This window comes from Epinephelus fuscoguttatus, linkage group LG20 (assembly GCF_011397635.1).
Source record: "Epinephelus fuscoguttatus linkage group LG20, E.fuscoguttatus.final_Chr_v1".
NCBI classification, from domain to species: Eukaryota; Metazoa; Chordata; class Actinopteri; order Perciformes; family Serranidae; genus Epinephelus; species Epinephelus fuscoguttatus.
The window spans coordinates 34,559,523-34,581,063 of record NC_064771.1 but is presented as its reverse complement, the minus strand read 5'-3'; the positions used below and the strand labels follow the sequence as shown (position 1 = coordinate 34,581,063).

General features: G+C 42.5%; 1 protein-coding gene across 1 annotated transcript in view; it reads left to right on the top strand.

The window, feature by feature from the left end:
- rab40b (RAB40B, member RAS oncogene family) overlaps positions 1-20,561 on the top strand; it is a 29,219-nt gene extending 8,658 nt beyond the window's left edge. Inside the window, exons 2-6 of the mRNA XM_049562824.1 lie at positions 7,744-7,804; positions 11,819-11,879; positions 13,018-13,095; positions 14,997-15,219; positions 17,503-20,561. Of these exons, the coding sequence (XP_049418781.1) occupies positions 7,744-7,804; positions 11,819-11,879; positions 13,018-13,095; positions 14,997-15,219; positions 17,503-17,795 (716 nt within the window). The 3' untranslated portion in view covers positions 17,796-20,561. The remainder of the gene's footprint in view (positions 1-7,743; positions 7,805-11,818; positions 11,880-13,017; positions 13,096-14,996; positions 15,220-17,502) is intronic.
- Positions 20,562-21,541: the final 980 nt, after the last annotated feature.

Below are 21,541 nucleotides of genomic sequence, written 5' to 3'. Positions count from 1 at the left end.
CCGGCAAGCAACAACAACAATGGTGGCGTCCACAGGATCACGTGGAGTGCGTTGTGTTTTGACCCAGGCCCTGGAAGCAGATCTGATTCAACACTGGGAAGAATATCCATGCCTTTACGATGTGTCGTCTCCAAGTTTGGTGACGTCACCGCGTTATCTGGGGCTCTGTCGGCGAGGGCTCGGAGGAGAAATCTTGTGGTGTACACACACAGGTCGTAACGCAGTTGGCGAGACTCCCGATGACAGAAACACACGTCGCCAGGTATGAACACTCAAAAGATTACCATAGTCTCCGCGACGCAAAATCAGAGTAAAAATTGTGTAATGTGAACTAGCCTTTCGTTTCAGAGTCGTTAAGGTCACAATGTGAGTCGTTGACCCACCTGGCCATCATGTGAGTCGTTAGGGTCAGGTGGGACCGTGGGTGAATGGGTATGAAGTTGCCTGGGCTCCCAGACAACTTCACACTGAAGAAGCCTCTTGGATGAGAGGCGAAGTGTCTTCAAGAAACGCAAGCGAGTCCAGTTGCCTACGATATATCACTTACGATTACCATGACCTGGATGACTGAGAATCTTCGCCGACAAGACAGACCAGGTGATTAAAGCCGCTGAAAACACTTAATAAAGCAGTTTCACATCACAAATCAGTGTTTCTCTGACACATGGTGGCTGACAGTTCTGGGCTGCTGTAGAAACATGGTGGTAAGGGGCGGGCCGATTCATCTACGTCATCGATAATGAAAATACGTCAAATTGCAAAATGTTCATTGGTGCGTCGCAATAAAGTAGGCTGCACCCAGAGAACATGCTATAGCTGAAAGCCTCATCTACAAAGAGAAAATGATTTCTTAAAAATACATTGCCAGTAATTATCTTAACTGTGGCTTAATTATATCAAACATTTGTCAAACATTGGTTAATTTATATCGAAGAAAACTACGACTATCGTTTTGTTGCCCGGTCCTATTGTCATATTTCCATCATGAGCTAGAGCTCTTAAATCACCTCATCTCATTGTGTCCTCTTCTAGACAGACTTGAGAATAAGCTCCACCAGCTCTTTTTATATATTATATTCATGCAACAGGTATCATTTTCTGGAAATTTGGTTAAAATGTGTTGTAAATGTTCCTCTAAAGCCTTTGGTTGGTTGGTCCACCACTTCATTTCAGAGTTAAACACCTCAACAACAGCTGGATGGATTTTGATTAAATGTTCTTCATGTTCCCCTCAGGATGAACCGTTATGACTTTGGTGATCCTCTGACTTTTCATTTAGCGCCATCATGAGATCAGCATTTTAATGTATCCAGTGCTTTGGTTTACGACCTTCTGACCTCATACCTGCAGAACTAATGACATAAAAACCAACTTCTGCCCCACAGTCAATGAATAACTCGTCCTAACAATTATATGTTCACACAGAGAACAGTTAGAGGTGAGCATGTGCTGCGTCGTGTCGTCCAAAAACAGAGCTGAAATGTTTGATGGTTAAAAAAATAAAAAGCAACATCACATCTCTGTATTTTTCATGTGCGAGCCGACAAGGTCACCCCGATCTGTATGAGTGGGATCACACATCCAGAGGAGTGAGTCAGCCTCTCCTGGCAGCACCAACAGCATCTCCACTTTCTTCATCATTATACCCCCACCAAGCCGCACACACACACACACACACACATATTCGTAGAGTCTCCCTGAGGCTCGACTCTCAGGGATTTTCAAAGCTTGGACTGTTTGCTGAAGTGTTTTTGTGAAGTTACACAACACTCAAAAAGATGTTACGAAAGGAAAGAGGCGTTCATGGGCGTTAAAAACTAATTGTAAACAAGCAATTCTTTATGTGTGAGTAATTATCAACGCCACATAAAACATATAAAATAAACGGAGAGGGTGTTTGTGTGCATTTTTGTGAGCTTGCGTCAGTGTGTTCTCTAATCAAGGCTTCCCCGTGTGGTTTCTGGCACCGCAGCCAGTAATAGCAGCTCCTCTCTGGACTTGGCTGCAGAGTGAAGCCCCCACCGGGGACGCCTGCCTGCGGCCTCCACAGTTGTTGATACTGATCCAGTGGATCCTGCAGATGTCCCGCATTTTCCCTGCAAAACTCCCCCAACAGGGAGGAAGCCGGCCACAGCTATGCCTCCGTCTCCCGTCGTACCTCCTATTAAAGGAGGTGACCCAGAAATGGCAGACATTTAGACTTCACCGCTCTGGTTTTCCATCGGCTGAGCCAAACAGCCTGAAGTTGGGGAAACCGTGTTGTCACTGGCTGGTTCAGGAAACCCATCAAAACCCAACACGTCTCCCCAGAGAGCCAGAGTCCCCTTAAAGGATAAATGCAAACTAGCTGGAGTGGCTAAAAATCTAATAACTCTCTAATAACTCACCCCATCACACTTTTATTGAGCTGTTTTATTGTGTTATCAAATCTCAGCATTTAACTTGGTGCATAGTTATACTCACTGATTTAGAGGAAAACTGATGCTTTTTTATTTTCTTTCATATATATATATATATATATATGAAATGTTATAATGTCAGAAGTTCATATTTAATGTGGCTAAAGTTTTAAATAATGAGTTAAATGTATGTGGGTACGTAACATTCAATCAATCAATCAATCAATCAATCAATCAATCAATTTTATTTATAAAGCCCAATATCACAAATCACAATTTGCCTCACAGGCAATCCCTGTGAGCAAAAACCTCAGGCTTCTTCCTGCTGTGCCTTTTTACATACACTGCTACATGTAGCTACATGCTAACGTCAGGGAAATGTGTAATCTTAGTTGCTAGTGTTGTTAATTTCTCCCTGATTTCAGATCATATTCCTGCTGGAACACGTCTGGTTGTGTTTAGAAGTTCTTATTGGGGATTTTTCACATTACAAAGTGCGGCTTTTCTCTGTTACAGTTGTTCTCTGGCTGTAAAGACAGTGCAGAGGCCATGGATGTATAAAGAGAACAGAATCTATTAGCTCTGCAGCTCTGCAGCAAGTTGCTGAGTGGTGCGTAAAGCCAAAATAATTGAACTTCCTGGTTGTGAAATTACCCAGATCTGCAGCATTGTCGAGAGTCAGTATAGACCTTCTAGGGCTGACATCACAATGATGTCATGTTATCAGCTGGAGGTGCAGCTGCCTCTCCCCCACAGGGCTGTAGGCTCCATAGGAGTCTTAAAATGTGTTTGTCTTGTTGTGTTAATGGAGCCAGAATAGAAGGAGTCATGGCTCAAAACCAGCCGCCACTGCCCGTCAACAAAAACAAAGACAACTATGGTTAAATGTGATAAGACCAAAGGACTGGACGGAGGCCATCATCAAAAATGCTCACATGTGCAGCGCACACTTCATATCAGGTTAGGGAAAAAGTGTTTCCTGTTGTAGGGATGAATAAGGTTATGTGTATTAAGGGTTATCATGTCCACCTCATCAGAAACTGGGGAGGGATTAAGAGGAAGACTGGATTTCTCTGGAACGCTAACTTTTTAGCACATTAGCTAACGTTAGCTTCCATAGCAAAACAAACAAGTGTGGTCCTCCTTTGTAAGATTGGCTTCCTGTGACATCATCCATCCACTGAGTGAGAGCATACGGGTCGGCCAGTCTGGTCCCGTTGGTCAGTGTTTACTTATTCAAGTAACACTGGCGGTCCCGGAGAGTGAGTGACCTGACATGGTGCGTTGGTAAATTCAGTCTGACGCTCTACACTAAAATGAGAGCCCTGTTGGTGGAAGAAACGCAGCGTTATATTTCTACATGAATGAACCAACGGTTAAGTTAATCACACATTCACTCCGCTCGGCGCTCTGCTGCTCCGTCTCCACAGACAGAGTGTCCAGAGTGCGCTCTGCCACTCTGAGAGTGCGCTGCTCTGGATAACCCAACGCTACATTCAGACAGTGCTCCCAATTTATGAACGGTCCAGTTTGTGTCAGAGTGCGCTCCCACACTCTGAATGAGTATTTCTGAACGCACCACTCACATCATCTTCCTCCATTGTCTAAAACAAGACAACACAACTTGTTAGCTAGCGCTAGCTAATGTCTGTGGAGAACTTTTCTGCCTCCAGCTAAGCCCTGCCCACCAACAAACATCATATCATCAACAGTAAAAGGGTCTATAGCTGCAGCTGGAGCAGCAACATGACTCTCCCACCATACCTACACGTCACTACACAATCACCCCCTTCACTATTTCATTGGAAAGAAAATGCTAAGTGTTAGATTAAAAGAGAGGCGGTTATGGTCAGGGTCAAATCTCGTTACGTATAAGGTCAATCACGTCTTCATGTATCAATAATTAAGTAAATAAATAAAGTTGATTATTGCTACATTTGGCCTCATATTTGTACACTATAACGTCGCGTTGCAGCAGGGTTCAAATAACCGCCATGTTGACGGGTTTGTCTCGTACTGGTGGTTTGTTATGTAGGCACCAAATGGAGCATCAGCAAAATAGGTTCCCTTAAATAGAATAAAACCTGTGTTTTAATAATGCACAGTTGTATTTAAAACAGCTGTAATGGTCCAGTTAACACTGTAAGCATCATCAGCATCCACACACACACACACACACACACACACACACACATCAGCAGTCTGTAATGTTTCACTGTGTTGACGTCCATCTACAAACCTCACTGTTTCCAACCTCTTATGTAACACCACTTTCCCAAGATGCTTCATGTATCATGCAGCATACCAGAGGGAGTGTGTGTGTGTGTGTGTGTGTGTGTGTGTGTGTGTAATAACCCGAACATATGTGTGTAGGTTGGACTGGTGTGTGTGTGTGTGTGTGTGTGTTGGTTTTCCTCCCAGAATAACTCTTACATTATATCACATCTTGTCTTCCTCCTCTCTTCTCTCTCTGATCCACCTCAGGTCTCCGTCGCTCTGCATTTACTCAAGTACTGTACTTCAGTACAATTTAAATGTACTTGTACATAGACTTAGATTTAAATTATTGATGCTCCACCTTCACCAGCTGCAACATTACGTCACATCAATAATTATAAACCAGTAATTATCATTATTCTTTGTTTGAACGGGGGATCTCCACATGACTTGATTTGTGCTCATGCGGACGTTTAATCACTTTGCTTTGCTTCACCAGCTTTATCATCCCTTACTTGTCAAAAAGCTGTTTTTTGTGTTTTTGGTGCTGCCGTCTGTGTGAGACCAGTCGACACAACGTTAAAAAAGCACGTGTTTCTGTAATTATGCTCACTATATGCAAAAAATGTTGACTCTGAATATTTATATAGGTGATGACGATGCTCTGTAGCCAGTCGCTCTAATAACCAATTAGCTAATGCTAGTGATGTGGCTCTAGCTGGGCTAAGTGCTTGGTGTTGCTGTTTGGCAACAGGCAAACAGGTGAGCTACAGTTAGCTGTATGGAAGCAGCAACAGTTGCATTTAAATGTGGTTGTATTTACTTTGTTCACAAGAAGATTATATATGAACGCCCCCCTGTTGAGGCATTCGCAACCTCGTAAATGGAAATGTTCTCAGAGCTCAACTGTGACAATGAAGCCTGTTTCGTCCTGTCAGCAGTCATGTCAAGAGATCACTGTGGTTATTCTTTACAACACTGACTGGTGCAGCTAGTGCTAAACCGGAAAAATGAGCACTGTTGGGTAAGAAGATAATGACTGATGAATGATATGCCATGCCTGCTGATAACACAGCCGAGGGGGAGCATATAGAGAGTGAAGAGGGTAGGACCTAGCACCGTGCCTTGAGGGACACCACGGGTGACATAAGGAACTTGTGATTTTGCCTCTCCCAGTGCAACATACTCAGTTCGCCCAGTGAGGTAGGATGTGAACCACTTGTGGATGGTATCAGTGAGGCTGATGGTGGAATGCGGGCGGTGAAGGAGGATTATTCTGCAGAATTACTATTTTTACAATCAGTACTTGAAGTATACTTTATACTAATACTTTCAAAATCCCCTTCACTATGGGAAACAACAACAACAACCTCCAAACTAACAACTTAATTGACCAAGATATGGATCGTGCAAGAAGTCATGCCTGCTTTGTTCTTTGTGACTTGTAAAAATCTACAACAAACAAACCAACTTTTGGACGCACCTCAGAAAAGCCCAGACGCCGTTTTGTGCCAAGAGTCTGATCTCGGACCATCCAGGCTCATTGCCGGATCAGCGAACCTTGTGTTGCCGCTGTCAGTGGAGCTGCTCTCTTCTAGGAGAGTCAGCCTTGTTAGCACGAGCTAACGCAGCAGCAGCGCCAACACCCGACACTGAGCCGTACCTGCACTGCAAATTACAGAAGATATGATTCAAACTTTTAAAATGACATGCAGTTTATTTGATTTAATTATTTGCGTTTGGTGTGAAAAGACTTTCAAAGTGAACTGGTTTTGCTGGTTTAAGTGCACACAGGTAAACACTCTATGTGACTGGCAGCGTCTCCTACTGTAACTCATGTTAATGGGTCCTTTCAGGTCTGTGTGTGTGTTCTCTGCGTGTGTGTTTTGGCAGCCATTGTTGAAGCATCACAGTTGGAGCGTCGTCACTTGCAGACAGCTCCTGATAATTACTGTTATAAAAGAGACGAGCCGCTCACTGCTTTTTGTTCCCGCCGGGGACTCATGTGACAGCAGCCTGATATTAGCAGCTAATAAGTGTGTGTGTGTGTGTGTGTGTGTGTGTGTGTGTGTAAAGCTGGCGGGCGTTGGTACAAATCTCTGGAACTCTGAAGTAAATCCGTGGCCATCTTGAAGCCTCCAGCGGTGGATTTTCTTAATCTGCTGTCAGAGGAGGACGTATGGATGGAGGCTGAGAGGTTGCCGGTTCTAATCCCTGTGAAACCTCTTTAAAGTGAGAAGAAGGGATAACAAATGATTTCTCTTACACCATGTAACAGGAGCGTGAACACCAGTCGCTGTTCAGCCAACGTTACATAAGAGATTTTGCATTCAAAACTATAAACAGTGACTAAAATATGAAACTTGCTCACAGTGCATGAAGGTCGTTCATGTTGTGGCTTCATGTTTGAGTTCAGTTCTGGAGCAGGTTCATGAAGCTTCAGATAAACGTCAGTTCTTTACTCAAGTTAGAACATACGGGGATACTTCACCGATTTTCAACCAGGTCTGTGTCACCACAATATGCGGAGAGTGTGTGCAGATAAAGAGTGCTAAGGCGGCCCTTGTGCAGGCAGCACCAGGAACTCCCTGTCCATGCCATGTGCAAAGTCCGACGGGTGAAACACGTCATTTGGTGTCATCAGAGACATGTTTTGTGCCATCATGGGGCTTTTGGCTGGTGGACGGGTGGGTAGCTGCGGGAGCTGGCAGCAGAGTCTTGCACTGGGTCGGGTACTCGATGGGTAGAATATGTATATATGTATGTATATATATTACAACACAAAATACATAACACAAACGCATCATCATCAGCATCAACATCAGCACACGCCATTACCTCAGGGTAGGACACCTCCCAGGCATTGAACTCTCCTATGAACAGAATGTATCATGTCATTTCCTGCACGATCGATAAGGACGCCTCAACAGTGTCATACATCAGATAGTTTACTCACAGCCAGAGGATCTGTGGTTACACTCCGCATAATGCTGGTAACTTCAGTCAACAAGAGGCAGTTTGGTTATTTGAGTCTTCCCAGCAGGAAATGTAACCTGAAATTGTTTTTATAGTTTTTCCTTTAATAACAGGAGACTCATGCATTTGTTGTTTGGTTGTTTTGTTTCAGGAATTGACTACAAGACGACCACCATCCTTCTGGACGGGAGGAGAGTCAAGCTGCAGCTCTGGTACTGGACACACCAAACACACACTCGTATCCTTTCAGTCTCTCTCTCTGAATCATGCCGGTCTGCACCTTCACAGATATTTGTTAAATCAAATATTTTCTATTTGGAAAACTGACATCATATCCCTAATTTGCATATGCCCATTGTCACACTGTGTGATGAGCGTGCTCCAGAAATGATGTGTACCTCGTCATCCGTCCACATGAGTCACAACTGCAGGTTGCAACCAGTTGAAAACATCTGCCGGACAGAAGTTGATGGATATAAGTGTTTGTAATTAAACAGACAGACCTGGTGATTTAAAGGAGTAAAACACCCAGTAACACAGTTTCATGATACAAATTCATGTATCTGATGAACTTTGGCATTTTGCTGCTAGTGTAACACATGCTAATGTGCAGTCACCTTTTTGTCACTGATAACATATGATGGGTTTTCACCCGAAGCCGAGTTATACACAAAGGTCTCTTCCTGCGAAACAAACGGACCAGGTGATTTAACCCACTACAAAAACAGCATGAAGCAGTGTCATGTTACAGATCAGTGGAACTCTGGCGATACGGTGAATGAAAACATGAATGTCTCTATCCAGAGCCAGTGTTTAGTTTGCCTGTTCTGGGCTACTGTAGAAACATCTGGCTATTATTATTAGGACGCATTCACACTGGCGCTATTTGGTCCACTTTAAACGAACCCTGGACCGCTTCCATGGATAGTTCGGTTCGTTTGGAGTGGTGTGAACGCTCATTCGAACTCTGGTGCAGATCAAATGAGTGAACCCTGGTCCGCTTGAAAACTGGGGGTCTCTGTTCAATGCAAGTGAACCCTGGTGCGGTTCGCATGCAGTGGGAAATGCAAATGGACTATCCAGCAAACCAAAGCGAGGAAGTGAACCAGAGAATGGAATTTTTTTTGGGTAGAAAAAAAACAAAGCCAACAGCGTGAACCGGGAGAAGCAGAGGTAAAAAAAAAGAAAAAGTTGGAAAATGTCTCGTGGGCACACGTGGAGTAGTGAGGAGGTGCAGGCGCTTCTTGATATAAACTTGGTGTTGCTCCATTGTTTTGTGGCGACCAAGCCAACTGAAGGGGATGGATTTCCGTTTTCGGTCCTGGACAATCGTTGAGCCAGGTTTTCTTCTTCCTCATGCTTTTTTTTTTCTTCCTGGTCAGTGGTCGTTTTGGCTAATACCGCCCCCAAACGAGCAGCTGTTGTAACTATGTGACGTTGTCCAGGTGGTTTGATCCGCTTTAAAAAGTGCAGTGTGACAGTGAACCAAACCAAATGAAGATTTTTCTGCATTCCCCGCCCAATCGAACCAAGACCCCTGGACTATCCTGGTGTGAATGCGCCCTTACTTTCACTGTCACTGGCGAGTGTGTTTATAAACAGTAACGTACAGTCCTACAAAGTCCACCTTTGGTTTTATTGTAAAGCACACTAACTATGTGCCGTGTAAATAAAGTTATTATAAGTCAGTGTTACAGGATGTGAAATCGATGTTAACACAGCATTGCAGCTTTGCCACACTGACTCCTGATGAGCCAAATCATTTTTGCACTTGAAGGTAGCATCTTATCAGACTTTCAGATCAGCCTGCAGCGTCATGCAGACTGATCTGAGAGGACAAACTCAAAGCCTCTCACTGTGGTGGAATAACCATCTGAATAAACTCTACTGTTTATATGAGAAACAGTTTCACCACTGCAGTGACATGAAGGCAATTAAGTTTTAATGCAGGCAACAAAAAACAATCACAGGCTGCGTTAATGCGTCTGTTGCATATAGATGTTTTGAAGCATTGCATGTTCACTTGGAGGAGAACGATGTTGGTGGGATTACAGTGCACTTAATATACTGAACACACACGTACACATGCTCAGTCACCCATGGCTCTAAACTCTCGGCCCTCTCGGAGGTATTTTTAGAGTGGTTTTGCTTTTAGCCAAGTCAATATTAAATTATTAATCTGAAACTTTGTTTGATGTTTAAGCGGATGAGACGCTTTAGCTCTTGTGTGTGTGTGTGTGTGTGTGTGTGTGTGTCTATGCGCGCACATGTGTGTCTGTCCCCTGGCTACACACACTTTGAGTAAATCCCCGCCTGACCCCATGTGACGTCCCCACACAACGACACACAGAACTCCTGTTTGCGATCATTCAGTCCCGTCCTGTTCTGGCTCCTGTAAACAACAACAGATGGAGTCTCTCAGTATCAGCTCATGATGAATCTTACTGGTTTTGTTGGACCACCTGACTTACAGAGCAGCAGCTGGCCCGGTCAGAGGCAGCAGGCCAGCAGCCAGCAAGTCCTCACGAGCCAACCCAAACACTGCTGTGGTATTCAGCTCTGCTGCTTGTTTTTCACTGCGGACACAAAAACAACAGAGCAGTCATGTTCTCTGGAGGCTGGAGAGGAGGACTTTGTTATGGTCGGAGCATTTTTAAAGCCACTCCTGCATCTTGTTTTCAGCTCCAGAGGACAGAGAGATGACCCACAGTGAAGACGATCATTACACAATAATGTCAACAAGATAAAACTTTATTTACACGGTGTGGTTCATGCAAAACAACGTAACAGTGTGCTTTTTCATAAAAAGAAAGACGTTCAGGAGTCAAGATAAACAAGTAATGCCAACACTCTCTTATACAATGACAGAACAGGTCGATTTCCACCAACTTCCAAAACGGCTTATTCGACAGAGGTGGGTGGAAAAATCACAGCATCGTAACGCCATCTTTTGTGTGGCGATATTGTTACAATACAGCGATGTTAAGTATCAATCTTTTGTTGTAAACATTAGGAAATTTTGTAAACACACACTTTTGTTTCAAGAATAATAAAATTAGTTGCTTTCTCGGTCCACAAGATGGTGCTGATGTTTTTTTCCTGGTGAGGTCAGCAAAGGTCTCAGTCAGCAGCATTTTGCAGGAAGTTTCTTAAAACAAAAGATGGAGGCACCGGAGAAAGAAATCAGAAATGCGCCATTGGCGTTTAAATTAAACATCTGGGCTTATTTTGGACTTTTGCACGCAGAAGGAGGACTCGAATATGATTTATGAGCAGTGTCATATGAGAATTAAGTACTGTGTGAATACTACGAACATTTTATTTTATTTATTTTATTTCTCACATTAGCAAAATTCTATGGCATTTTACATTGTATAAATTAGCCTAGCAACTAGCGATCTTTTCCTCTTCTCATATAAAACCAGGGACAATGGCAACATTTAACAAAGGTAACGGCACACAGTTTGGCTCCATTACAACTCACAAGGTTCACTGACAAAACAACTGTCCTGTACTAAACACGTTTTTTAAATACAACATGCTAACGTTATTAGCACAAGCCTGTGGCATTTTACATGGTATACATTAGCTTAGCGGCTGGCGATCTTTCCCCCTCATATGAAACATGGATAAATCCCAAAGTATAAATCACACACAAGACTTAAAATGCTATTTTAATGGAGGCTTTATTGTCTTCTTAATTTATTGTTTCTTGTCTGTGAACTAAAAGTAAATACAAGGTCCATTTCCACTGAGGGAAATGGTGTCAGTATACAGAAACAGACAAGGAGGTCTGCATCAACACGACGCGCAATTACAATTCTGGGGAGGTGCATGTCAGGCTACGTTGTAGGTTACGGCATAGGCTCCAAATCGACGTGGCGCCTACGCCTAACCTATGCCTCGATGCAACACAGAACTATAAATTAAGAGATAAACGTCATGAAAGAATCGTAGCTCCGAAGCTACCTGGTTCGGTTTCGGAAAAACATCTTGGTTTGGCAGTAAAGAAGGTATTTGTAGCTTCGTGGAGGGTCAAGATAGAAAAAAAAGGTGTCACACCCCAGCCACGTGCTCCCTCCTCTGATAGATAAAGAACAGTTCCTTAGTGTTTGTTTAGATGGTGATGACACTTCAGTAAGATTCCTCAGAAGGTCATAAAAACTCAAAAGTCAAAAGAACGTGTGTGAATTATCTGACATTTCAGTATCTGTCTGTTGTTGCAGGGACACGTCTGGTCAGGGACGATTCTGCACCATCTTCAGATCTTATTCCAGAGGAGCACAGGTACGTTTCCTCCACAGCCCGCCGTCACTGCAGACGGAGTCAGGTAGTTGCAGCATGTTGGATCGTTAACAGCTGAGCCCTGCTGATACTCCGTCAGTCCCATTAATACTGAAATGTAGAGTTTACTGTTTGTTTTTCCTCTCAGGCTTCATTCGCACATCTAAGTCCAGATATTTGAATTTATCAGAGCAGTGTTTGGTTTTTATTTTGAGTCCTTTCTCAGAGCTTCTGTGCGCGTTGTTGTTCTGACCTCAGACTCTCTCTCTGAGCTCTGAGAGGAGGTGTGAAGAAACTCATCAAACAGCCGCACACCGCGTTGTTCCCCAGCAGAGACAAAAAGAAAACACTTTTCATTGAATGAAGTTGTTGTCAACACTCAGTCGGGCTTTTAGTAGGTACAGAGGAGATATCACCATGGCAACAGTGACACTATCGCCATGGCGAGGCTGAGAGCTGATCATGAATCTTTACTGTGTGTGTGACTTGGTCGTGACGTACGCATCCATGTAGTGTTGTGTTGGTGCTGCAGCTATAAAGATTAACATGTCACAGCTGCAACTAACAATTACTTTCATTATTAATTAATCAGTTTGTTAATAAAATGTCAGAAAATAGTGAGAAGCATTTGTTATAGAGCTCCGTGTGAAGTCTTCAAATGTCATTTAAAGGGGTCAGTTGAGGTGGTTCGGGCATCTGTTCCAGGTCCCCCCTGGGTGCCTCCTGTTAGAGGTGTTTCGGGCACGTCCCACTGGTAGGAGGCCCCGGGCAGATCCAGAACACATCTGGCCTGGGAACGCCTCGGGGTCCCCCAGGAGGAGCTGGAAAGTGTTGCTGGGGAGAGGGACGTCTGGGGTGCTTTGCTCAGCCTGCTGCCCCTGAGACCCAGCCCCGGATAAGTGAATGAAAATGCGTGGATATTTTTACAGAAGTGTGATGCATTCACTTCAAGAAAACAAAAAGTTAAAATAAAGTACAGTACACTTAGTAACACTGCGTGACTGCTGGAGGCTGCGCAGCCATTGGCCACTATCTGAGCCATTTTTTTTGTTTTCAAAGTGAGTTAATTAGTCACAAATTACAGTTAAAGCTTTCCTGACACATTAATTGTCATTTGTAAAAACCTCCTTCTGTCTCTCAGGGAGTTATTCTGGTGTATGACATCACCAACCGCTGGTCCTTTGATGGGATCGACAGGTGGATCAAAGAGATAGACGAGGTCAGTGATCCATCCATCAATCAGTCTCTGTGTTTTATCGTCACGTCTGAAGAGATATTTCTCTGCAGTCAGCACATTGTTTACCATTCAGATGTTATTAAATCTCAGCTCCTCTCTGAATGAGTCAGCCACGTTCACAACAACAACCCACTCACTGCAAACAATGCTGCTCTCACACAGGAACCCAACACACATTGTACCAGGGTACAACCAGTAATTTGACCAATTTAATTTGATTCTTGTTGTTCAGAGCCCACCTAGCTGTGTGTTCAGGGTTAGATCCAAGATGAAGTATGATGGCTGTTCAATTTCATGTCTGTTACTATAGAAACCATCTACATTCTTTCATTTCAGCAGATTATAACCTGCCATAAAACCTTTAAATCTCAAGTTCAGACTCAAACCAACAGTGGATGAATTTACTGTAGACTGCAGACTATGTGTCGGTCCAAGACCTAGATCATTACACGAACCAACACACACAATATTGTACTTCTACACTTGTGAGGACCCTCAGATCCATATGTATTCTCCAGCCCAACTCTGGAGCTGAAAAATGAATCCAACACTGAAGTCCCAAAAACTGCAGTTCCTCTAATGTCCACTTGAGGCTGACTCAAGAGCGAGTCAGTCCCCACAGACCCCCATGTTAAAACTTTACAACAGAAATAAACACGCTTACAGCCTGGTATAAAAAACAGTTTTAGTCTCTATTACTAGTTTATGAACTCGCTTGTTTTAATATTAATAAGGCATGAAATTAAGCATCATTAAGGACGTGACCACTTGTACCTTTTTTTTTTTTTACCACCGAATTAGCTCTTGTTCTTGGACCAGCTCCATTCAGGATTCTTGTAACCTTGGTGCTACCCAGCGAACCAGCCTGCATTTCTAGGGCTGTACCGGACTAAGTATTATGTCAGTTGAATAAGATTTGGTGGTTTAGTACGAATATCCAAAGACTTTTTTATTTTTTATTTTTAAATCCTATAAAATTTTGAATTGGATCAAGTTCTGATCCAATTTTGATTATGTTTGAAATGCTTTGAACGTTTTAAAATGGTAAGTCACTACCATGGTGACAGCATTGGTTTGTTAACGTGACCATTGTGTAACCCCAGATTTACAGTAAAGGTATAGTGTTAGCTATTTTAATGTGTTTTACTTCATGGAACTTCATTGTAACATTTTGTTCATCTAAAAAAGTCCCGGTCAGTGTTTGGTTGTAGCTAAAGACCCTCTAAGGAGTCAGAGTTTCCGTTTTTTCTGTTAAGCAAACTTTATTTTAATGGTTTTAAGCCCGTTTTTCATAAGTGAAAAGTAGTATTAGCATTTTCGCAGTTAGCTAACCATAGCTGCAAATGCTAACGGAACTAGCAGTTAGCGTTACAGTTAGCTCCCCCCAATTGTTCAAATATGGTCAGTTCTGGCTCCAATAATCCAAGATGGAAACTGCCAAATTGCCAAACTTGAGGCTACACTTGAGAAGTACACAAACCAATGGGTGACATCAAAGTGGCTATGTACAATATTTTATACCATCTATGCTCCAGTCCCCAACTTTAACATCACAACTAAATGCCTAACCCTAAACCTGATTCTAACCTGAACCTTAAAACAAAGTCTGAACCTTCAAACAGCCTGGACTGTCCTCACTTTGCAATATGTGCCCATGGTCCTCACAATGAGAGATGTACAAGAACAGAAACACACACACACACTAAAACAACAAGCCCCAGATATTGATTACAGCACTTTTGTTTGATCTGATGTTGTCTGTTAAGATTTGAGGGGGTTCTTATAAACCAGTTCTCACCCTGGATCCCAGAGAGGCCAGCAGACTGAAGTAGTATCCACCAAATGACTCCTGTCATAATCCTCTGTTACTTGTATTTACCCAGCATGCCCCAGGAGTGCCCAAGATCCTTGTTGGGAACCGCCTGCACCTGGCCTACAAGCGTCAGGTGACCACCGAGCAGGCGCAGGTGTACGCAGAGAAGCTGGGCGTCACCTTCTTCGAGGTCAGCCCGCTGTGTAACTTTAACATCACCGAATCGTTCACTGAACTCGCTCGTATCGTGCTGATGAGACACGGCATGGAACGGCTGTGGAGGCCCAACAAAGGTCAGTCAGTACGGTGGAGTGGTGAAGGAAGTACTCAGATACTTTATAGGAGTAAAAGTATGATTACCACACTGTAAAAATACTCTGTTATACGTAACAGGTGGTTTTAAGGGGGGTTCATTTGTTGGAGTATTTTTGATGACATCTCCCTCTTTAAAAACAAAAGGCTTCTTCTGGGCTCCTCATTGACTGAGAATGATTTGTGTTGAGTGTAGTGGCAGGTCTGTGCTGCCCTCTGCTGGACGACACTGAAACACACTGCACCTTGTCTCTCTGTTGTCTGTGCTGTGATTTGTTTTTAATGTGACGTCAAAATGAAAAATATTGAATTCTGTTATTAACCTCCTGAGACGTGAGCTTTTGTTTGGTATGTATTTTTAGTTTCTCCTGGCTATTTGGGAGAAATAGGACCTGATAAGTATAAAAAATGAATCACTGTCAATATATATATCTTTATTTAACCAGGTAAAAGTCTCTTTTTTAAGAGTACCCTGGTCGAGAGAGCGGCACGAGCGCTGTTACAACAACAAGCAGCAAGCAGACAAGAACAACTGTCACACACCACGAATGAGCAAGAACAGCATCCATTTAATATGCAATACAAAAACAGTTGAATAAATAAACATGTTCAGTATACTTAAAATGATGACAGTGATAATTTGAGTCACAGTCACATTGCCCACAAGTGCTGTTTTCTTGATCCTTAATAATTAATATAAATTCCCCCATTGGTACCAGCTCAGAAAGTTTCAGGTCCTTCAGTAAATAATTATTCTAATAAATAATAATTAGGATTTTATTTGTACAGCACTTATCTAAACAAGGTTACAAAGTGATTCACAAAGTGCATGAAAATAAGACAACAATACAATATTTTTTTTTAAAAAAAATGTTAAGAGCTGAGAAAAATAGTGAGCACAGAGGCAAAAACAGAACAAAAAGAAATAAAACACTAAAGCTACAAATGAAAAAGTATAAATCAGCATTGTTTTAAGCAGTGATTTAAAAACGTGTAATGTGTTAGCACACCTAATCTCCTCAGGCAGAGAACTCCAGAGCGTCAGGGCCTCGATGGTAAAAGTCTGGCCACCTTTAGTTACCAACCACGATTTAGTTTAAGTTTTAAGTTTATTTACTTTATTAATCTCCCTGAGGGGAAATTCAATGTTTTCACTCTTGCTTGTCAATTACACACAGGTCCGAAAGACACATGCACAAACAGGACCTATACATGCACAAAGTGGAGAGATGTCAGAGTGAGGGGGCTGCCCTTGGTGAGGCGCCCCGAGCGGCTGAGGGGTTCAGTGCCTTGCTCAAGGGCACCTCTCCAGCCACCAGTCCACGCTCCATATTTTTTGGTCCGGGCGGGGACTTGAACAGGCGACCCTCCGGTTCCCAGCCCAAGTCCCTATGGACTGAGCTACTGCCGCCCCAGTTAATTAATCAAAGTGACATTACCAGAAGTTGTCTTCGTCATCACAAGTTGACATTGAATTTGTTTGGGATGTCCTTATTATGACAACTTGACATTAACCAGGATGACATTACCAGAAGTTGTCTTTATGTTGATGTCAAGTTGTCATAATAAGGGCATCCCAAACAAATTTAATTGTCACTTGTAACTTGTCATGACAAAGTCAACTTCTGGTAATGTCACTTTGATTAATGTCAACTTGTCATAATCAAGACAACCCAAACAATGTCAACTTGTCATTACAAAAAACGAATGACACTTAATGACAGCAGTCATAAACATGTACATAATGTTTATGACAAGTTCATGATTGTGTCATGTCATTGTTATGTAGATACCTTCAAGTAAAGTGTTACCAAACTTTATTTTAATGGAAACAATCAATGCAACATTTGTCTAACTGCAGGTTGGGGGTCACTGTTCAAGTCTACGGAGCCGTGCACATGTCATGTCTTTAACCGCCCAGAAAACGCGATGTCAGGCGCTGTGTTCCTACTTTGTGCCAGCTTTCAAGAGCGCGGAGAAAGGTTGTGTCTGAGGTTGCTAAGCAACCGTAACAAGCACTGTATCATATACTACTTACCCGAAATTCTGAGTACAGAACTGATCTTCTTCCATTGTTGAGGGCAATGGGTCTAAGTTAAGCCAATGAAGTAGAAGGTGCAGCAATCCCAAAATGTAATGTCGTCATATGAGGACGCAGGTGTTGATGTTGAATCATGACACAGTAAATGTGTAAGAGCTCCATGTGACAGCGCCCTTCGTACAAAAAGAGTTTCAGACATTTTTATTGTCTCTCTGTGTTTCAGTGTTGAGCCTTCAGGACCTGTGCTGTCGCTCCATCGTCTCCTGCACTCCAGTCCACCTGGTCGATAAACTCCCCCTCCCTCTGGCTCTGAAGTCTCACCTGAAGTCCTTCTCCATGGCCAACGGCCTCAACGCCCGCATGATGCATGGACGCTCCTACTCCGTCACCGCCAACGCTCACCACGGCGCCACCAAGAGGACGGGAGGGACACTGCTGAAAAAACCCAAACTAATCCGGCCGCCACCGCTGAGCCCGTCTGCACAGAGCTGCAGGAACAGCTGTAAAATATCCTAACACCTGGACCTGTCAGTGAACGCACCGTCACCTGTTTTATGACACTGAGGCTTTTTTTGTTCTTAAACCTCAGACAACGATGATGATGATGATGATGATAATGATGACCTGCTACTTCCAACTGATACTGCCAAGCAGCATAACAGCAGGAGGTGGAAACAGAAATATAAATCTCTCTCACAGGAACACAGAGTGCTCGTTAGCTTCTTTTTAACACTAGTTTCTGTTTCTGAGAACGAGCCTCAACCTCACAGTGTGTTGTTCCTCACAGAGTTTCCTTTATTAGTCTGTCTAAGCAGCTGAAACTTTTTAACTCTACGCTTTAAATGCTGGTGTGACGGATTGGATGTTATTAGCTCCATCTCATATTGTTCTCGTACGTTTTGAATCCATGTTGTATGAGGGTCAAGTTTCAGCCACCAAATGTTAAATTAAACTCTTTATTAAGATTCAAAAACTGCAGCTCCAGAAAGATTTTGGTGACAGTGTCCTGAAAACACGTTTTAGCTGTGGTCGTTGAATGCTGACAAAATTATTGGTAAAGCTCCAGTGTGTAGGGTTTAGGGGCATATATTGGCAGAAATGGTACATACTATTAGTTTATAATTACATCCCTAGAGCCAGTCTGTGACACCAGGGGTCAGCACACCCGGGTCCCTATGAACCTGGCCCCGATGCAAGTCCCTGCGGGTGGTGGGCCCACAGGCAGGTGGCTCCTTTTAGGTCATTCAGGCTAAGGGCCCGTCCCAATACCCCCCCTTGGCCCTACCCCTACATTTGTGCGTTCCCGCGAGGGGTAGTGGTGTCCTGGCCTGGCCGTTTTAAATGAATGAAAGTGTCTGTGAGTTAAAACACACTGATGAGTTAAAGCAGCGGAACAAAAGCTAAACAAGAATGGGACGTGGATGAGACCTCAGATCTCATGACATACATGATGATGATTCACGTAAACAGCTGAAAGTCAAACTCTTCATCATCTACTTTTTAAGAGGACTGTTGATGAACTTTGGACAAAAAACAAAATCACCCGAAACACTGTTAAAAACAGCTGTTGGGTGACGTTTGATGTCTGTGTTGTTGTTGTGGATAACTGTTAATTCACAGACGACTGTGTCGACAGGAAATGTGGTCAGAGTGACAGGGTGAGGACTTCTGTCTGAAGCCGCCATTGTTTGAAACCGATGTTCATTAATTCACCAGTACTACAGATTATCGGGGCCACTGCTGGCAAACAAATCTGAGGTTTTGAATTTAAGTTGAAATATTTTTTGGAAAAAATAGTTGAAATTTTGAGAGAAAAAAGTGTAATATTTTTAGAGAGATGTCAGTTTGTCAAGGAAAAAGATAAAGTAAAATAAAATTATGAAAATGTCATATTTTGATGAATAAAAGCAAAAATAAAGGTGAAATATTACAAAACAATTTACAGTTTCTCATAAGTAAAAAACCTTTATGTTAAGTACTGTTAATATAAAACAAAATAACAGACATCTCCCCCAATTTAATTATAACACATGACATCTTGCTTCAACATGAGATATTCAGTTAAAAATATGAGATTGTAACTAAGTGAAAATTTGTTTTAGTATTGTATTTCCAAAATTATTTGATTCTCCAAAAAGTCTAAACTTTTTTAATATATATATGTAAAATTTGGGTCTTGAAAAATTACAATTTTTATTTTTGCAAAAAACAGATTTTTTTCTCATAAAATTAGGACTTTTATCTTGCAATATTTCTTTTTGAAATTTTATAACTTTATAGTGGAATTACTACGACTTTTTCTCACAATGTTCCAACTTAATTTTTGAAATATTTGTAGAGTTTTGACCTGAAAATATTACTTTTTTAATTTCAAAAAGTCAACAAAACAGCTTTATTCATATTTCACATGAACTTTTCCTCAAAATTTTACTTTTTTTAATTACAAATTTACATTTACATATTCCTGTTTTGTTTTTTCCTCAAAAATTTACTTTTTTTTTTTTTTTTAATTACAAATTTACATTTAAATATTCCTGTTTTGTTTTTTCCTCAACATTTCAACTTTTTTTTCCCTGAATATATTTTGCTTTATTCTTGATAAGTTTTTTGTTTTCCTGACAGTGGCCTGACCAGCACTCAAACCACTGACTCACAGCAACATGTTTGTGACTCCCCCCCCACAGAGAGCTTTAAGACATTAAAGGAAACTTTAGGAATCACAAACTGAGGAAGAAATCTATAAAAACAAATGACTTCATCACTGCAAGAAGACGGATCTTATTATTGATGTTTAACTGCAGCTAAATTTTCCTTTGACGCCTCTTTAACGGTGAGTTGTTGTGTTCACAGTCGTGCAGCTTCTTCCTCAGGATGTTTTTAAAGCACTTTGGGCACTGTATTTTCTCTCAACACACTGACATTACACCCTCCTCTTCTTCATGGCCTGATTCACTGGCTCTCCAGACACTTACAGCTGCAATTTGTGTACAATATTTGTACGTAATGTAAATATCACTGTTTGATACGATGATAAATAATAACCTGTGGGATTTGTATCTGTTTTCAGTGTACAGTGACGTTATATTTTTTCCTGAGTGACGCCAAAGACTCAGCTGACAGAGGAGGTCACTGAACAGACGGCTGTGTTTTGCACTGTTTATCAATGTTTAATAAGATGCACCTTTACAATAAACTGTACCCACCGTGAGGCTGCAGTTTGTGGTCTAAGAAATAACATATTGTTTGCCTTACGAATGAAATATAAAAACATAAATATTAAAACACTGTCGCCAACCTTTCTTAGTCTGGTGTGACCAGTAGGGGTGGGAATCACCAGAGGCCCCACAATAATATATTATCACGATACCTGAAGTCACGACACAATATTGTTGCGATTTTAAATGTATTACGATATGCTGAGTATCACGATAACAAATATTGCAATATATTGTGATTAGCTTTTTTCAACCGCAAATTATGTTCCCAAAGGAAAACTTTGTCAACATCTGTTTGATCTAATAAGATAAAGTTTTCAGTCTGTTCATCTCACTGAACGTCATTATGTTTGTAGTGGACAGAAAAAAAAATTGATTGTATAGATTCTACTAGGCCCCAGAGCCCTACAACATGACCTCCAGCAGGCTACTGGTGTGCATGTTTCTGACCACACTGTCAGAAACAGACTCCATGAGGGTGGCATGAGGGCCCCACGTCCTCTAGTGGGACCTGTGCTCACAGCCCAGCACTGTGCAGCTCCATCATTCACCAGAGAACACCAGAATTGGCAGGTCCACCATCGGCACCCCGTTTTCTTCACAGATGAGAGCAGGTTCGCACTGAGCACATGTGACAGGCGTTAAAGAGTCTGGAGACGCCGAGGTGAATGTTATGCTGCCTGTGACATCATCCAGCATGACGGGTTTGGTGGTGGGTCAATGATGGTCTGGGGAGGCAGATCCTTGGAGGGTCACACAGACCTTCATGTCAGAGCCAACAGTACGCTGACTGCTGTTAGGCACTGGGATGATATCCTCCGAGCCACTGTCAGACATTACGCTGGTGCAGAGGGCCCTGGGTTCCTCCTGGTGCGGAGGGCCCTGGGTTCCTCCTTGTGCAGTGGGCCCTGGGTTCCTCCTGGTGCAGGACCTGGCCTCATGTGTCCAGAGTGGGTAGGCAGTTCCTGGATGATGAAGACATTGCTGCCATTGACTTCTCGGCGCCCCCAAGTACCACCACAGACTGTCCAGGAGCTCACTGATGCC